This window comes from Rhea pennata, chromosome 9 (genome assembly GCF_028389875.1).
Source record: "Rhea pennata isolate bPtePen1 chromosome 9, bPtePen1.pri, whole genome shotgun sequence".
NCBI lineage: Eukaryota > Metazoa > Chordata > Aves > Rheiformes > Rheidae > Rhea > Rhea pennata.
Window position 1 is genome coordinate 24,906,181 of NC_084671.1, and position 19,602 is coordinate 24,925,782.

General features: G+C 41.7%; 1 protein-coding gene across 1 annotated transcript in view; it reads left to right on the forward strand.

Annotated features, from left to right (window-relative positions):
* Positions 1-19,602, forward strand: part of AMER3 (APC membrane recruitment protein 3) — a 38,637-nt gene that overhangs the window by 6,184 nt on the left and 12,851 nt on the right. Inside the window, exon 2 of the mRNA XM_062582879.1 lies at positions 1,007-4,062. Within this exon, the coding sequence (XP_062438863.1) occupies positions 1,027-4,044 (3,018 nt within the window). The 5' untranslated portion in view covers positions 1,007-1,026 and the 3' untranslated portion in view covers positions 4,045-4,062. The remainder of the gene's footprint in view (positions 1-1,006; positions 4,063-19,602) is intronic.

Consider the following 19,602-nt stretch of genomic DNA (forward strand, 5'->3'; position numbering starts at 1 on the left):
TCTACGAAATAATTGCTGGAAAAATTGAAAGTGTCATGGCTAAAAAAAGTATTGAGTAATTAAGTGTATGGAAACATAAAACAGATTCAAAACTAAATCATATAGGACAGACCAAAATTGGCAGTGGCACAGGCAATACAGTATGTTTAGAAACTAGGTAATCAATGCACAGTGGCAATTCTCTGTGTCAGTGCCTCAGTGTACTACGTTGGTCTTTCTAAATCTAAAATGACACTTCTGTCACGATTAACAGAGATTTTCAAAGCAGTAGTTCTGGCTTTTTATAATAGAAGTAGTACTGCAGAAAAGCGTACATCATGCTTAGGAGGAAGCAAAAATAGGAATTCAGTTTCAGCATGCTTCCCAGGGAAGTACCAAGGTTGATGAATTTTCTATTCATAGGTAGAGATTATTTTAATATAAAATGAGCATTATGTGTTAGAAGTTTGATACCCTTTTCTTAGGAGATTTCCCATCTTGAACTCTTCATCCTCCCCAAAGGAACAGACTCATGGACTGTTGCCTCCCTGAGGCACGTTAAAGTCATTTGGCTTTGCTTTTCACTAATGTCTCTTCTACTGTTGGAACAGCATCCCTGTCTTGTTAAAGGTCATCCCAAAATTGCAATCCTAAATCCAAACGTCCCTCCTCTGTAACCAACAAAATGTTTTCAGACTCCCAGCTACCAACCCCTGTTGCCTGCCATGTTCTCATTGATGGTCTTCCAGCCTTTGCAGATGTCCTTCTGTTTCATTTGATCTGTTTCTCACGCAACACCATGATTCAGTGATGGATATTTACAACAAGAAATAAAAACAATTGTATAATGCTAGTATCTGTCCCTCTGTTCTCCAATGATTTTGAAAGTATACACATGCTACTAGTGACATAGCAGCGGGGCAAACAACCACCTATTCCGGCTGAGTCCTTTCAGACATTGCTAGGTGAACACTCACTGCTAGCTACCAACCTAAGTCATACTTTTGTTCTTCTGTTTTCTTTACAGAAACAAATGTGAGGAACAGAATGGAGCTCAAGAGAGGTAAAACATTCATAAAATCCAGTGTGCAACATGAGAAAGCACCATCAGTGCATACTATTCCTATGAACAAAGATGATACGGGAAAAGACAAAAAGACAACTCCAGAGGGAAACCAGAGTGAAGCTGAAGTCCAACAGGCATGTTTGGCCACACACAAGACCCACAGGTTTTCCAGCAGAGCAGCAAGGAATGGAGCTGGTGAAAACAGCTTGGAAAAATCTGGCTCTTCCTACAAACTTGTAAGGAAGAGTAAAACCCATGACTGTGTTACTGAGGCAGACAAAACAGAGCAGTGTAGCTCCAGCAACAGAGCTTGTGAAGAAGGTTTCTCTGGAAAGGGGAGGGGGCGACTTGTCAATAGCATCAGCTTTTCAGGGGTGTCCAGTTCCAGCAGTAAGAAGGAGTGTGTGGTCAGTCCCAGCCAGTCTGCATGCAGCAGTCAGCAGATGATAGATTACAGGAACTTTGTACCACAGATGCCTTTTGTACCAGCTGTTGCAAAAACCATTCCAAGGAAGAGGATTTCCCTCAAGAGATCTAAGAAGGGGCTCAGAGATATATTTCACATAAAAAAGAATAAATCAGACAGCCTCACGTTCTTGGCTGAGAAGGACAAGAATCTACCCTCTAGAAGCTGCAAGAGTGAGCTGTCTGGGCACCTTGCGAAGTATCTTTTCAAAACTGGAGAAACATTTGCAGCTGATTGCTTGTCACAAGACTGCTCAGATAGCGAGCTGCAGTCTGACTCTTCCTATGACTGCTGCAACACTCTGTGTGAAGATGTTGCCTCACTAAAGAGCTTTGACTCCCTCACTGGCTGTGGGGAAATCTTTGCTGATGAGAGCTCTGCTCACCTAGAGCTGGAGAACAGCAAAGAAGTTCTGGTGAGACGAACCAAGCACAAAGACAGTCCCATCATGGGCTCTTTCCAAGGGGGTGTGGAGCAGCTGGCTTCTCCTGGCCAGAATGAGACAGTTGAATTTGCAAAGTTTTGGGACAGCATCAACAAGTCAGTGAGGTTACATCAGAGTGCTCTATTTGATAAGAAGTTACTGAAGATACCCAGTCCTGATGTGGAAAAGGCTAAAAGCCAGGCATCTACATCTGTGCCAGACCCCCAAGCATCACCTGATAGAGATGGTGACAATTCCAAAGATAGCTCCATAGAAACAGGAACACCAAAAAGTGACAACCAGGAATCCACATCCACAAGTGATGAAGGCTACTATGATTCATTCTCTCCTGGACAAGATGATGAAATGAAGGAAGCTCAGACCCCTGCCATCCCCAGTAAATTTCCAAGAGACAGCTACAGTGGGGATGCTCTTTATGAGCTCTTCTATGACCCAAACGAAGTGAAAATAAACCCAGTCCTAGAGGATGACTTGTGCACATCTGAAAGTGTTTCAGAACAAGCCATTGAAATCCCTCTGTCCATTTACAGCTTTCATGCTGGAGCTGAGGAAAACATGGCTTCCCAACCAGCTGTAGACATTATCAGCCAGGGTTTTTTCCACAGCACGTGGAAAGGCAAAGAATGTTTGCTAAAGCTCTGTGATACTGAACTTTCACTGACCATGGGGATAATAAACTGGCTACGAAAACACTCAGGGCTTGTTTCCTCCCCAGACTCTCTTCACGGTCCTCAATCACAGCCGGAAAAGTCTGATGATACAGTAAACTCTCCCAATCCTAGTTCAGACCAGAAAGCAAGTACAGAAGCTCAGCAAGGAAAACAAAGCACAGAAGAACCTAAGACATATAATCTTCAGGTGTCTTTGGAGGAAAGCAAAGAGGCAACCCCAGTCTCTTCAGTAAATGCTGCTGAAAGAGACTACAGCCTAGACTTTTTCCTTAACACTTCTAATTTGGATATCCAAGAAAGGGAAGAGAATCACCACAAGGATTCATCTGCAATTTGTGGGACTGTAGAAGCCACCAGAGCATCAGGTTATGCACCACAATCACAGGCAAACAGAGATAATGTGCAGATATCATTAGCTGAGAATGAGAAGATGACAGTTTCAAAAGAATGTGAGACCTCCAGAGGAAAAGAAACATCGTCAGAAAGTTTGAACAGGGAGACTGACTTCCAGAGCCCTGAAAACCCTTTACTAAATGATAACCATGAAGCAGAATCATGTTATTCCTATAAGACTGCTGCAACCTCACCCCTGGATCCCCTGGACAGAGAGGGCCAAAATAAACCAATGTATCATTCCCTGTCTATATCCCGTGACAAGCCACTGCAGCCTCTTACTCTGCGACACTTTCAGAGCTACATCAGCCCCACTCCAAGGGAGAACAGCACTAATATAGTACAGCTCTTAGAGCGCTGTGTAACCCAAGTGGCATCCTTGAAAATCAACTATGAGAACAAGCACCTGGAAGACAAATGCATTGGAAATGAAATGAACAATATCATTTGTAAGATGTCACAGTACCAAAACAAGTTATTGTTGCAAAATGAATGCAGCTGTGATGCCCAAAAATCAGACTACTCCAGTCTCCCTTGCACAAACCAATATAATTATGAAACAAATCTCAGAGCCAGTAGTATGTATCATTTGAAGCAAAATGGAGAGCAAATTTGCTCTGAAGATCAGAAAAGTAGAGCAAGAATCCTAGATGATGTCACTAGAAGCAAGATAAATTTTGAATATGCCCAGTTAAATAATCAAGCTCTTTCCTATCTAAAAGACTTCACACTTGATCTCAGTCCATGTGATTCTGCCTCTACTACAGCTCTTAGCAGGCCAACATTTTTACCTCTGTTTAATTCTGTCTGTTCAAACATACCGGCTAACTTTTCACAAGCTTCATACAGCACCAACATCTCTCTAGCTAAATCCTTGCAGCCTAAGGAGGCCAAGCAAGGCAGCCCCGGGGTGTGGAGTTACGCAGAGACCCCCTGCAAAGGACTGGCCGGACGGAGTGCTCTGTCCCCTCATCCAGAGCCAGCAGCCCCGGACACAGCAGTGGCAGGGAGGAACCATCAATAACATGCTTGCGTTGAGAAGGTGAGTGCGTACGGGAAGTCTGAAAATAAATGTGAAATAAATGAAATGACATCTGCTCCCTTTTAATGGAGTGAAGCCTATGACAAATATTCTGCTAAATACTAAGAGCTTCTCAGTGTTTTCCAGTTTCATTGCCCTTAACATCTGCTTTAAAGTGGCAGGTAAGAGTTATTAGAATTTAAATTAGACTGGTCCCCAAACCAAGTGCCAAATATTGCCAGCATCATATTCCCCGAGTCCTATGAGTCTCATGCAAAGATTGAAGCTGGATCTTCTGCCCAGATGCAGTTGTCTTTACACCAGTTGAACTACAAAATTTTTTCCATACTCCCACTGCTGGATCTGCCATGTATCGAACAACATGGCAGATACGACCACAGACTGCAGAAATCACTCATCCTCAGACTCCTCACAAGGAAGTTATGAAATGCACTTGCTACACAATGACAGGTTTAAAAATCATACCTCGCTTCCCCTCAGCAGTGATAACGAGTCATTAGGCAGAGCTCTGTACTGAGTCTTGATGTGTGAGCTGCTCCGCATGGGGTCACATGAGAACGCCAGGTATCATAACACTAAGTCATAACCTCGACAGCCATCCCCCGTCTCGCAGGCGCGTGCACACGGCGTGCCCACGAACACGAGCGAAAGCCCCCAACACCATGCTGCTGCTGCTTGCTAAGTGTACTGAGAGTGCACCAGAGCAGACATGATCTATACACGTCCTAAAAGGATAAAACTGACATGAATTCTCTATCATACGCCCTGGCTAATTGGAGAGATTAGCTGCACTCTGCCGCTGGCCCTCTGAGAAGGCGCCTTTGGAGGCAGCGGCAGATGGAGGGGAAGGCTGCAGCAAGGGCCAGGGAGGGCGTCAAGGAACAGCTCAACACCGAACAGAGGGCACAGAGGGAGCCAGGGAACACGGAGCTCCTCTAGCTCCTGCTGCTCACAGCAGCGTGATTGCTTTCTGGTCACCTCCAGAGGCTTCTCAACTAGCACAAACTAAGAAGGACAGTGTTTCTTTCTATACGAGCGAAAAACATCCTTATATTCTCAGGTCTTGGGAGATTCAGCCTTGCTCTTTACCTCTTTGCTATCTTACCTCTACTTTAGTATTTACCTCTGAATGAAATGCTCTTTCCCACTAAAAATTCTTCCAGTGAATGGGTAGGATATTTTTGAGAGATCTCTGAGAAGTTAAGGACCAGAGACAGTCAGTTTTTGATACCCTTTCTAATACATTATCTAGCTATAACCTGTTCCTCAGTGAACTAGATCTTCCTCTAGTAAAAGAAGTATTTTCTTCAGTATATTTTTTTTTCACTTGAGTTTTTTTGCAAACAATGGTACCTGCCATGCTGGCTAGCAAGCCACTTTCTTATGTCACATTCAAACTTAAATGACTGAATCTAAGGTGAGTGCCTCTCTTTTTGTGCATTCTGAACACAATCCCCAATGAGATACAACTACCATCATCTTAATAATGTTTAAAAGAGAAATTGTATACCTTCTGACTCAGCATCCGCAAGACTCTTTCTGCTACTGGTGCTGCCTGGCTCCCCATCCCAGCAGATCTATCATCATTTTTGGTCAGAGCCTGCCTTCCTGCCTTTTAAGCACACCATAGCCTTTAGAACTACTTGCCTCCATAAGATTATTTATGAAATTAAAAATTCAGAACAGGCAAGGAAAGATTTGCAGTCACAGCTAGTAAGAAATCAAAGCCAGGCACAGCTTTTGGGGGTTAAAACAGCAGATCAGTTTATGCATTGGCCTGATACGTCTAGCTTGTTGTGCATATTAATCCACTGGGTACTGCTCAAAATGTCCTTGCCTTCTTCACAGGCAGGAATGCACAAAAAGAGTTGTAAGTTTTGACAGAGGAGTTACTGGCTTTTTGATGGAAATGGAGAGCAGAGTCATAGCTGCTGTGATTGTCAGAAGTGCTAACAGACTGTATCTTTACGCTGCACAAGACATGCTGCAAGTAGACATTACTGGACTCGGGGCATTTTCTAGTGCCTCGTGTCAAATGGCAGCTGCTGTACGCCGCCACTCGTCAACACCGATACCTGCAGTGTTGGGAACGGGACACAGCTCATATGCTACCACCTAAGTCCCAAAGAGAAGCTAATTTAAGTTCTTTCCAAAAGGGATCTGCTGAGTGTATTTCTAACATGGTAAATGAACAGTATTTTTAAAAAATAGATGGAATTTGCGTATTTGTGAGGTAACAGCTCTTACAGAAAATGAATTTATACAATAATTGAAATGGCATTTAACACAGATTTAAGAAATTGCCGTGGTGAAAGATATAAACACTGCCATGTGGCCAAGTTTTCCTACCAGTATCTTCTTTCCTGCCCACATTAACAGATGGCTTACAGGTTTGCTGGAAATTTTAATTTGGGGGGGGGAAAGTGACTCAGGATCTTTTCTCAGTCATGGGGGTGGTGGCGAAAGAGAGGCAAGACACAAACTTGATAGCACCTCTGAGCACCATGGAGAAAGACATCATCAAGAAACACTCCTACACTGGACATGATTGTGCAAACCCCAAGAGCTTACCATGAAGAATGCTCCAAAGATCACTGGTTTAAAAGGTCATACTCAGGAGCCAGGAGAGAAGTGCCTGGCAAGAGATTGGCTCCCTGCTTTGCCACACAGAAGAAATGCTGCATAGGCAGCTCCAGTGCAGTCCTTGCTCCTCCATGGACTCCCAAGCTCAACCTGGAAGGGGCTGGGAAAGGGAAGGTGAAGTTTCTTGTCATTTATCACGACAGCAGAGAAAAAGCTGATGGCAAAAACTATTAAAATTTCCAGGAACTGTCACTCCATCTTCACACTGATGGCAAAAGCCATTAAAATTTGCAGGAACTGTCACTCCATCTTCACATATCCCAAGACCACAGGAACAAATAAGCGCATCCCCCAGCTCCTTCTAGCATACAAGATCCTCCTGAGCCATGCCTGTTCTCCTCGACTTCTCTACCCTGCTGAACTCAGATCCCTAATTTTGATGCTGCAAGAAGTGTGAACCCTAGCTCCTCTTCCATTTCTCCCTTCCCTTTGCATTTTAGAAGGAAATCTAAAGATGTTTCACATTTGAGCTCATCAGGAATTTGAACTGTGAGGGTATATGGCTTATACAGTAAACAGCATCCTTACATGGAGATATAAAAGAGTTATGTGGTCTGTGGAAATTATCAGTAGGAAGTGATTGAAAGACATAATTTTCATTCCTCAGTACAAAAAAGGCAGGAGTTAAGAGATGAATGTAGTCCTTCTCCTGAATATAGTGAGGACTCCTAGATTTGTATGTTCACAGACAATGTTCACAGACACAGCAAGTTCCAGAAGTCTGCACTTTTCCACCAGAGCTTTTCCAGCAGGAAAATCTTCAGCCTGACCAAGGCAACATTAGCTAGCTGCAGTGTTTTGGGGTGTCTCTTCCTGACTAATAAATCACTGGAACTGACAGAACAGATAGACATCAACGCCTTTCATCCCAACAGAACACAGGTAGATCAAAGCACTGCATGCAAACAACACTTTCAGACCTTTCTACCACTTAATGTGGTTTGAACTGCACCTTCCAGTAAACTGGTAGACGTAGCAGGGTAACAAAACCCAGAAGTATTCTCCCAATAGTTCATTTCATTCAAACATTAGACAGCCACATTATGTACCAGTTGAAGCTTTTGGATGTGTTCCAGTGATAGCACTAAAAAGAGCACATTGCGATAAGCTTGCCCTCAGGTCAGAAAAGAATAGATAACTGTCTATCAAAAAGGGATTGCCATAATATGTAGGGCAGCTGTAGATGGAAGAAGACAGTGCAGCACACGTCATTGCTGTTATAAAGGAACTGAGATTCAAAAGCAGATCAAATACCGCCCAGACACTGCAAAATGACATGGGGATGTGTTTCTGCTCCTCACCAATGGAAGACATACTTGTAGTCCAGCCAATTTCTGTAATGTTTTTCTATTTCTCCCAGTTCACCTTTATCCTCTCTCCCTTAAATGTGGTTGCATTTCTTCCAAACAGATATTTCTCTATCTACAAGGTATAGGAAAAGCAGAAACTGCAGCATTTGGGTTGAACACAAAGGCATGGTAGAATGGAGCGTCATCTGAATACAGGCAATTGTTTGATAAAGTGTGGTACTATTTCTCTGAATGGCCACATTTCTCTGAATGTTTGCAATAGGTGAAAAAATAAAGACAGAATCCTCTGAAATGCACTCAGTATGGAAAGAGTATAGTAACATATTCAAATCTCGGAGCAATCAATTCATATATTCCAAGTTCTCTCTATGGCATAGGAAAGAGGTCCTCTACCAAGTCTTACATAATGAAATATAAAAAAACAATAAAATGCAGTGACAGCCAGCACATGTGCTGCTCTGCAAATGCCTCTAGCTCTGCACCATACATCTTTATAATGTGAGCTGCCCAGATGGTCTTGCACTGAAACAGATTCTGAAATCTCATCTGACAACCACCACATGCATGCACACACACATGCACACACGCACACACATGCTCTTGTTCAGATAAATGCATTCCAAAGTACAAAGATCCTGTTTGTCACATATGGTATCCCATAACCAAAGAGCAGGGAGACAGAGATGACAAGCCACTGCCTCAGCTAATACATTTGAGTGTTAGTCACTCGGTGCCCAGATACTTGGGCTAAATGCTAAATTAAACAATTTTCTCCTTCATTAAACACTGTTGCTTGTGGACTTGGCTCTGTCTCAGCGTACTGTCTTCACAGGACTGTCATCAATTCTTACTCTACCCAAAATCGGAATTCTGATTCAAAAGGAGGAAGAAATGTTCTTGCCAGTTTATTTGATAGAGAATGTTTTTTCGACAATTATCAGTACAGATGATCTCTGAAATGGCAGATGCACTATAATATTGTTAAATGTATTTCATTTTAAAACTGCAGAGAGAGATTTGCTGCTCTATCCGCTATTGCAGTAGGATGGTTTCCATGGATACAGTCTTATAGGGACTCTATTTTTCCCCTGTTGACAACAGCGCAGAAAGCTAAATTCTCATCTTCACTGCACCAGCATAAATTTGAAGCTAGGGGATTGATTCCCAGATTTTACACAGAGAGCTGAATTTGGCTCCCAGTTTCCTTCAGCCTCAGATCTGAGATCTTCATGGGGATGGTAATGGAAGAGAGAAAAAGAAAAGGAGCAAAACAGTTTCTGTAGGCAGCAGCATGGGCTAAGGGACAGGACATACGAAACACTGCCTCTGTGTGAGAAGTGGGAAGAAGCCAAGGCAGAATGCAAACAAATCCGCTGCTTGTTCAGGGGCTTAGTGCCTTGCCTGATATTTAACTGCAAAATTTCATGTCAGGTTTTGTCTATAAAAAAATTTACCTTGCAACATCTGCCTAGGATGGGTCCAAATATTGCCCTGTTTGCTTTTTACTGAAGGGATAAAGCAGTCACTACCATTCTGAAGAAAACCTGACGCCCTTCTGTTTTGCTGTGATGTATAGGAAGATCTAAGGGTGAGAAGGTTGGGAAAGTGAGAGGCTGGTATCCACCTACAAGAGCAGGCCTCTTCATTCAAACAAGAGAGGATCTAGCCCCATCTTGAATGCCGTTATGAAAACACTGAATGCAAAGTAGGTTGTCAGCCCTCTGATTCTGCGAGAACGCTCTGTACAAATCTGGTGTTGTATATATTCACCAGTTAGCTAGTAATAAATGAGTAGGAGGAAGAGCCTGGTAACCTCACCTTCTTGGATCTCAAGTGTAAAACCCCTAATCCCTTCTTTCTTTATGAATGCGTGGAGAGGGGTGGAACTACAGTCCTCCAAACAGCATTGCATCCTGCCTCTGCCAGTGGGCAGTAGTAGGTACTTGGGAAAGGAGTGTAAGAAACAGGGTGAATACAGAATTTCCAAATATGGAATAACCTCCCAGCTTTTGGCAACTAGTACTGTCTGAGCTAGACCGTGGCAGCTCCTTCGTTTCTGGGTTTAGTGCTCCCTAGTTTGTCAATGCCTTTTCTAAGCTCAATTATATATATAAACTTCAAAGTCATGTGGCAACATCTAATTTGTGTTATGTACTTTTAGTTTGTTTCAGTGGGTGTCTTTCAGGTGCCCCTTAAAATCTGATGTCTGTTGCACTGCCTGTATATATTTTGATTTTTATATCCTCCACAACATTTCTTTTTAAGTTCCTCCTTTTCTGATGTCCATTTGTCCCTGAAACAGGCAATGGCCCTTTTCTGGCCTGGTGACACCTGTGAGGTTATGGACACTGCTGCGACTGTGTACTCAGGGCAGATGCCATGCATCAGTGTGTGAGGCTGGGATCTCTGCACAATGTTGTTCAACAAGCAGCACCCCCACAGTTTAGTAAGGCTGATGGTTTTGGTTCAGGGAGACAAAAAGCACAGGAATCCTTGGTGCCACTAGGTGCCCCTTGGTGCCCACTTAATGCATTTTTCTTGAATAAAATACATTTTAAATCTCACTAAAGTAAGAGCAAAAAAATTCGACTGTCACAATGAAAGGCAGAAAGCACTGCTGTCATCTTGAGTCAGTGCTGATGAACCAGAGCACAGGGAGCCTGCACAACAAACAGTATTTCTCAGACATGGGACACTCTTAATTAAATAACCCAAAAGAGTACTCTTCCCCCTCAGGTCTCTTGGGAAGCTGTTCCTTTTTAAGTAAATTCTCTGTTCTTCAAGAAAGGCGAGACTGCATACATCTGAAGTGGCAAGTCTCTCTTACTCTGTTCAAATTCATGGGAACTGCATCTCATTTACAACATTTAAAGGTGTGAAAGATGTTCCTCGTTCTTGGACAGCAATATGGCCTAGGACTGTAAGCAAAGAAGTATTGTATGTTAGAGAACCTTGTTATAGAGTAAGGCATTCAGTCCAGGCCTCGCTGCGTGCACACGAATGATGCTGCGGGATTGCAGCCAGCAAGTTGTCCTCTTCCCACAACCAACTGTCCTCTCCTTAAAGGTGATTATATCATCAAAAGAGAAAATGGAATAGCTGATCAAAATACTGGGAAAATTACTGGAGATCCAAGAAAAGGGAAGGTCCTCTTTGTCCCTATCTCAGAATGAGACCAAGTCTCCCTTCACAACAGAGAGCAAGGGGGGAGAACACAGATTTTATTGTCCTGTCTTGCCTTTAACTGCACTTTTTTCCATCTCAAATCTAATCCTTTTTCCTTTAAAACAAGCCGACCACTAACTTAACCCAAATGGGCTCAACTCTTTTCTCTCACATTCTGTACACTCCTGCTCCCTCCTGGTCAACCCAATCTACTTCAAAACCTCCTGTTTTCCATGCGCCTGCTAAGCTGAATCCTCCTCACAGCTCACCCCCATACTCACATGCTTTTTATCCCTCCCAGACAATTCTCCCTATCCTCAAGAGCCCGAAAACGCCTCTTCGGGCAGACGCGGCCCCCTCCCCAGTCTCAGAAGATCCCCCATGGCTGGCTGAGCCAAAAAGGGTGGGAAAAAAGCTGGGAAAGCAATTGCAAACCAAGAAAGCAAAGCCATAATTTAGCCCAGGCCCTTTGTTCCAGCAAGGCCGCACTAGCACCCGTTCTCCTCTCCTCCTCCCTGCTTGAGCCTGTAGAGGAGAAATGTGGACTCTGCAGAATCCCAATCCACAGCTCACTGCAAATGATGATGCACAAATTGAAATGCCAGTGCTCAGCACGCTGAGAGAACAGACCGGCTTGCACAGCACCCACTGTGCCATGCCCACGAGAGCCAGGTGAGCCTCACATAACACCCCCAGGACCCCCAGAACTGAGCCTTCGCTTCTGTGCTTTGATGGCATTAGTAGAGGTGCAGGTGGTGACCGAAGGAGACGAGGAGTGGGGAATGAGAGATTAAGGCTAGGCAGGATTAAAGATTTTTTTGTCCCCTTTCCCTACTTTGTGTTTTTCCATTTCACAGCCAAAGAAGGGGAAAAAAATCATGCCAAGGTGGTTTCTGGGCTGTGATACACAACCAGGGAGATGTTTGCAGGGAAATCAATGGCAAAACAAATTCTACCTGACTTCAGAAAGGAGAGAGAGGGAGCCTTATTTACAGCTGGAGACGCTCCAGACAAAACACTGCATCACAGTTTTCGCAATTCCAGCTTTCTAAGAGCAATTTTGCCCTGTGCTTTCAATTGTTCTTTTAGGAAATGTTTCAGTGCGTGTCATCCTTAATTAACCTTGGTGCAGTTGCATTTCTGAAATAAGGGATGGCTGTATTTTGCACAAACATCACAGGGGGGTTGTCAATGACAGGAAAAATATTGAGGAAAAGGAGCTGCTCTCCAGTCTGCTTACTTTAAAAAGAGGATGCTGTAATTTGTGGCACTCAGACAGATGCAAACTGAATTTCCCTTCCTTAACCATTCTGTCTTCCTGCAAACATTCAGGCAAGTTGGGTTTTGTGCTGGAAAAAACACTAAGTAGACTGTTGCTATAGCAACCAACTCCCTGAAACCCATTTGTAATTAAGATGGTGGTCTAACCTCCTACAAAATGCATCTTGCAAAACCCCTAAATTTATAGCTTCCTGAGTAACAAGTGAATGTTTTCACATGGATTTTTATCTAAACGGGGCAAGATTGGTTAGGTTAGTTTGCAGAAGTGATTAGGTATTTAGAAGGAGTTTGCTAAGCAACTAAGATAGCAAAAAAGGGAAACGGTTTGCAAGTTAAGGGTTTTGGAGAGGTTTCTTCAAGCTTCAGTCATTAACAAGATGATAGTGCTTCAATCATCTCAGCTCTCAAAAGTGCTCTTCAGTTATAATCTGTAAAATTCAGAATACCTAATGAATTGAACTTACAAATTTAAAAGTGCACTTAGCTTTCTTCAGAATCCAAAACCTGTTTGACTTAAGAAATCATGTGACAAAACTAATAAAGTCTCATTTTCCTGTTAGAGAAAGATATGCTAGTTTTCCCTTTGGTGTTTACTAAAGTGGATGACAGCTAGACTCTATGATTGAGTGACATCCTTGAAACACAAATTAAGAATGGATGAGGTTCATTTAAAAATGACATTTATTGCAGATTGAATGCTCTATGAGAATGATAGAAACATGGAAGCTTTATGTTAAAAGATTTTATATCTATAGAGATACATACATATAGACACTGAAAAGGAAGAAAAAGTCACATAAAAATGTAAAAATAAAGTTAATATGCAACCATTCTTCCCAATATACAGCAGGAAAAAAAGCATAGTATACGCATTGGAGAAGTATTTGTTTGACATTCACGGTTATTCTAGCCCAAAATGCATCCATATACAGACCTCAAGATTGGATTTTAGTTCTATGATTTTGAAGTTCAGAGGAAATTTTAGAAATGTAGATGTACAAGTATGCTCCTTGGCTCCTCCTTCCCCCTCCAAAAGTTCTAGATAAATGCTTTCTAAGTCCTGGTAAAGCATCCCAAATTATATGAACCCATTTCAATTGTCAAACAAAATGACTTTTAAACTTCTTAATAATTCTACACATAAGCTTCTGCCACTTAGAAGAAGTTTGTACAGTATCCGTTGGTGGGAAAGCAGGCTAAAAACGAGCTAGAGATTCAGATTAAGCAGAAGATTTGTCTCTAATAAAATTGCATTAATTTTATTATTAATTTTATTTACTGTATTAATGATCACATTTGGGAATCCAAACTCTGTCTATTGCATCCTACGCCTCTGAAGTTTACACTTCTTATATTATAAAAGATAAAGACAGTGTCTCCATCAGCAAATATAGAAATTCTCATGTCCATGAACCACAGAAGTTCAATCAAATAGCCATCAAATGACATAAATATAAAATGCTCACACAACTGACCATTTCCCAAGTAAGACTAGCCTCTACTGTTCATTCAGCACTTCTGTTTTCCTGTATTTTGTTCATTTTCTTGCGAAAATGAATGCTTTTCACTTTCTCTTAAATGTTTTACTAGCCACACACCAGTGTTTTACCAACCAGTAGTAATCCCTGAACCCCAGGTTTGAAATGCTGTCCTACAGGGTATTTCTGAGCCCTCCGAAAAAATCTACATTTAATGATGAGAAAAGGGAAGCTCCACCATTCTAACCACCTTTGGTTAACACCTTCCTCATTCTGCCTTGGTTGCAGTCCTTACAGTTACCAACGTCTACCTTAATGCCTCTCCCGATTTGCTGCTCCTCTCTCTGCCTTAGTCATGTTTAGAGAAGCTGTATTTTTTCAGGGCCAAATCCTGTAGTTCATTTTCAGCCTAACAACCAGTGAATATGATTAGGAATTTTGATTGATTTGACAGGATACTGTGCTTAGAACCTGTAATATTTCCTCAGAAATCAATTTCACCAATTCCCCTCACTCTCCTATTAGTCACTGTTTTTGGAAACATAAAGCAGTACCCAGTAATTGAGCTACTGACTGAAGCATGCTGCACCGAGCTGTGTTCTTATCTCCTCTGATGAGCAGGGTAGGAGGCCCCCTTTGCTGAAATGTGACGTAAGTCAAGAAGCATTCTACCTTCCTTTATTTGCTAAAGGAGGAAAGCAAAAGTCTATAATTGTACTAGATAATAACTCTATTACTGGCCTAATTCTGAGTAGCAGAGAGATCTCTGTTATAGTCTGGCTTCTGTCCAGGTAGCTGATGGAGTGGCCAAGTTGCCCACACTGTCAGATACTACTGGCAAAAACAAACAAACAAACAAAATAATAATAACAACCAGTTTCTCCATTTCTTTAGCTGATGTTATTCTTGACATTTTACTGAATATAATGGAAAACTAGGCAATTCATATGAAATGTATGTAAATCACCTGGCTGGATGTAGACCATAATTATGATTTTTCACCTAGTACACATTCAGATCTTTATGCTGAAAGTCAAAAACAAATAATAAATCATAACATTTACTCTGGTTATATATTTTGAGATTTAGAGATACATTCTTGAAAGATACCACCGCCCAGAAAGGGCCTGGGGGACGGCCGCAGGAGATAAGCCTAACAGAAAGGCTGGATTATTCTTTTTCTGAACTAGGAAACAAGTAAGCCAGCAATTAGGGATTGGCAAAGGGAGGTACACGATCCCTTGTAAGCCAGTGCCATTTGGTTTGAGCAGGATGAGTGTTACACCAGATGGACCTTTTGGCAGTTTAAGAAGCCCTCGGTCAAGTTCCAGAATGGAGGTGGTGGCCAGACTTCCTGCACTGAGCTGTAGTTACTGTGACTGAAGGCAGTTAAAGGGATGCTGTATCTTTTACAGTCCTAAAAACAGCAACCGAAACTATTGTGCTTTACTGACATCTTAGAAACCTGTAAATAAAATGTTGGCAATAACCTCAGCAGCACAACATAGCAATTCTATATGCATTTCTTCCATTGCATTTCCCAATGTCACATAATGCTTTCCTGATATGCCCTGGGCATGCAGGCCCCTAGGAAGGACTCCCTAGTCAACACAGCGGCTGCTTCTATGTTCCTATGAAGCACAGGTTTCTTCAAGTGCTGACAGCTCTCCATTATTTGGGCTGAGAAGACCTGGATAATGAAAAAGCATAGATAATATGGGCTCTTGGGAAGGCACTGTAGTGGGACCAAAGGTGTGTTGCATGAACTGTTTGCATCTAGCCTGGCCTGCTGTAGGAGCTAAGCAAGCCAGGTCAACCTGGGAGAGCCCGCAAGACTGCGTGCAGCAACGGATACAGCATGGCTCTGCACATTTACATCATGGTCCACCTTAACTAGCCCTGTGTGCACAGTCTGCTTAATCCACAATCTGAATAAAAGCTGACAGATCATGGAGCATTAACTGTAATTTCAAATGCACCTCTGACTCCATTGCAGTGATCTGCTGAAAAGCACAGCTCCCTGCAGTGCATAGGCCACGTACCATCCTTCTGCATTCCCTTTCCATAGTCTGCTGCATCCATTCCACAGTCAAGCCATCACATAGCTCTGTCATGCTAGCATGCCTGTGGGATAGAGGGGGCACAGGCTTTGGTTCAAAAATCACAGTGCTTGACTCACTTGAACTGTTAAGTCTTTGAGGCTGGTTCTAGTAATAAATGCACTGTTAGTCACTGTGATTTCAGATGGGATGCTACATGTATTAAAAGAATGAATGCTTCATGTAGCTTCCAATTAGCTTGGAAATGTATTCTGGTTCTTTGCCTAGAAGGACTCAGACAACAGTGGTAGTATTGTTAGAAATTAACTGCCACCTCCTAATGTTGAGTTACAAGAATTACTGGCTTAGTAAATTACCACTGACCTTCTCTTATTAGTTTCTTTTTAATTATTTATGAAGCTTTTGAAAAATGCTACAGAATGTTACCTTAAATGGAGAAAAGAATTTAGAATAGATGAGTGTGTTTGTAATCAAACTAAACTATTGTCCAGAAAAAGAAACAGAGCATTCCTGAACACGTTTAAAACTGGTTTCCCCACTGCTCTGCAAAAAATGAGCTAAGTAAAAACAATCCTTTTCAAGAAAATTGCCTTTTGGCAATGTTAGACCCTGAGCACTCTCCATTAGAATGTGGTGCCAATTTTCCTTACTTCTAGGCATCGCACCCAAGCTCTTCACAATTTTGTGTTGCTGCCCTGCTCCTGCTACCTCTTTCACTTTTCTTAGCACTGATTCTCTTTTGCAGGAGAAGAAGAGACTTGAAGACAACATTGGTAGAAGCAGCATTAACTTTATGTGCTGCGCCCAGGAAAGAGGTTCTGGATAGAACAGTTCCTTATCCACCCTGCGCTGTCTTTCTGTATGCTCTTTGGACTGCAAAACATCCAAGAAAGCTTATTTTTCTTTTCCCTCTTCTGCTGCCCTTGGTGCATCTCCATTTCTCTTAACAATTTGTCTCTTTGCCTCAAAGCACAGAGAACATCTAGCCCTTAACATGATTTGCAGGCACGTGATGCAGTCTCAATTCTCTTTTAATTGAATTAGCTCAGGAAATCTGTAAAAAGTATTCTGTTATGTAATAGGAGTGTCATATAGCAATCATCCACAGGATATAAAATCAATAAATTTCTCACAGCAATTGATCACTCATCCTATCACTCAACAACCCATCTACTATTATAATTAAGTAGAAGCATAAAAATTTGAAGTGGACACAACAGAACTATGAATAAATACCCTGGTATAAACACATTTCATAATGAAAAAAAAAATCTAGTGACAGTCTTCCTTAGCACACAGGAAGAAAATCCTTCAGTTGATTAAGTCCCTGACTATTATCAAGTTTAAATGATGCAACTGGCATTCCAATTGGAAACATTACTTTACTGTGCTTTCAGACAGGAAACTCCTGACATTTTATAGGAAATAGTTTCCCAATACTATATAATATGGGCCTAAGACTACTGCAACAAACATCCAAAGCAGCATAATCAATTGAAGAAAATTCTACAAAGTTATAAATTTACACAAAGTATTTTCCATCCATTTTAGGGGGCAACTATGCCTGGAAAATCCATCTTACTCAGAATACAAATAAGGGCATTAGTCTAAAACCCAGAAAGGTTCATTACCATAACATTAATTGTTTTCTTCATCTTTCTACCTGTCTAGTTCCAGTATTACAGTACTGACAGGGTAATATGTAATATCTTATCATTAGAACATTTCTCCAGTCTTTTCAGATGTGCTTTCAAATTTTCCTTTTGCTAGCTGACAAAACCAGTAATTTCCCCTATGTAGTGAGAACACTTGTAGAAGATCTGGTGAGGAGTCAGTGACTGGAGAGTCCGTGGTGGCAGGCCCAGCGTGTGAAACCTATCAGGCATGCGTATTCGGTTTTGTCTACAAGGTCTACCTGCCTCCCAGGCAGTAGCTGCTCAGGATTAGCGCAGCTGAGATAAGGATCTAGGAGATTTAAGGGCCCCTAATGAACAATGATAAGTCCTGTCCATGCGTCCGACCCATGCGTCCAACCCGTGAGTCTGACCAGTGTCTCCAGCAGCCTCCCATCGGTGACCCCTGCTTGCCCTTCCTGGGGCTCCCTGTGCAGCTTGCAGTGTTAGTCCTTTATTAAATCTATCCTGTTTAACGCCTCACAAACTTTGAGTGTCTCTCTCTGCCGGCATCTGAGCCTCTCTTGACTGTCTTGTGGTCACACTTGACTGAGCTGAGCTGAGTACAAGACACTTAGGGGTGCTACATCCACCTCTTCAACAAAATTCACATCCACTTTCCTGAGACTGTTGTTTGATTTCTCCTCAAACAGGTTTCTACCCTTAAGGTTATTACTGGCAAAGGACTACATTTCCTTCTCTCTGAACAATACTGAAGAAATGTTCCATGTTAAGGAAAAGCTAGCAAAGGACCTGATTTTGCTTGAAAGGTTCAAGCCTTTCTTCAAACAGAAACTCTTAAGATGGGACAGGATCACAGATGGGACTGATTATTTTCTGTTTTGTGCACTGTTGTCAAATACTTCCAAAGATGCAACTCAGAATCCTCCATTAATTTATAACTTGGTATTACTTCAAAACCACATTTCCACAAGCACAAATACCTAAGAGTACAAAGCTCTGAATGGTTGCCTTCACTGAGTTTTGGAAGTCATTGTGGCCATCTATGCCTGAGAGCTAACCGAAAGCACTCACAGAACTTTTGCGTTTTTAACAAAATCACAAATTTGAGAAACTTGTACTCAGCTCAGCTGGGATATCAATGAGGTTACTTCAAAAAGAATTAAAGATGAGCAAAGAATGAAGGCTTAGACTCAATTTGTAACAAAATGCTCTAACCGAAATGACAAGATTCTGGAATTTCTTAGCAGTATTTCACAAAGCTCAACTCACACCTGTAATTCAAGAGTCTTTCTGAGGAAGTCCATTCTCTGAGTGAGTTAAGATGAGAGAGATAGACAGTTATGATGGATAGACAGTTATGTTAGACAAAGATTTTTAGGATGGACATCTTTATAATAGACATTAGACATTCAACACTTGTACTTATGTGAATATGCAAACACCCGCAGACGAAAGCCCCATTTATCTTCTTCCCAATAGTGACCAGGAGGGAATGTTTATGGAAAAAAATAAGAACAGGACAAGTGAAGAATAATACAAATACTCCTATACCATTCACTCTCTTGCAATCAGTGGTATCAAGCTATTTGAGCTAAAGGTGAACAACATTCATGACGTCGCATGTAATAAATGGACCTATCTTCAGTGAGCTATTTACTCTCATTTTGAACCAATATACACTTTTGGGTTCTATGACAGTCTGTATAAATGAATTGTACAGTTTAATTTTGCACAGTATAGTGGAAAAAAAAAGAACTTCTGTTTATGTACTTTAAGTCTACTGCCCGAGCAATATTCAGGAGCCTATTACTTCTTGTATTCTGTGAAACAATGAATCATTTCCTTTTCACCATTTGTGTGCCATTCATGGATTATTTTTTCATTCCCATCAATCATCTTGCCAAAATAACACACAAATATGTATACAATAGGAATATTAATTATTGCCTTTGAAGCTATCAAAGGT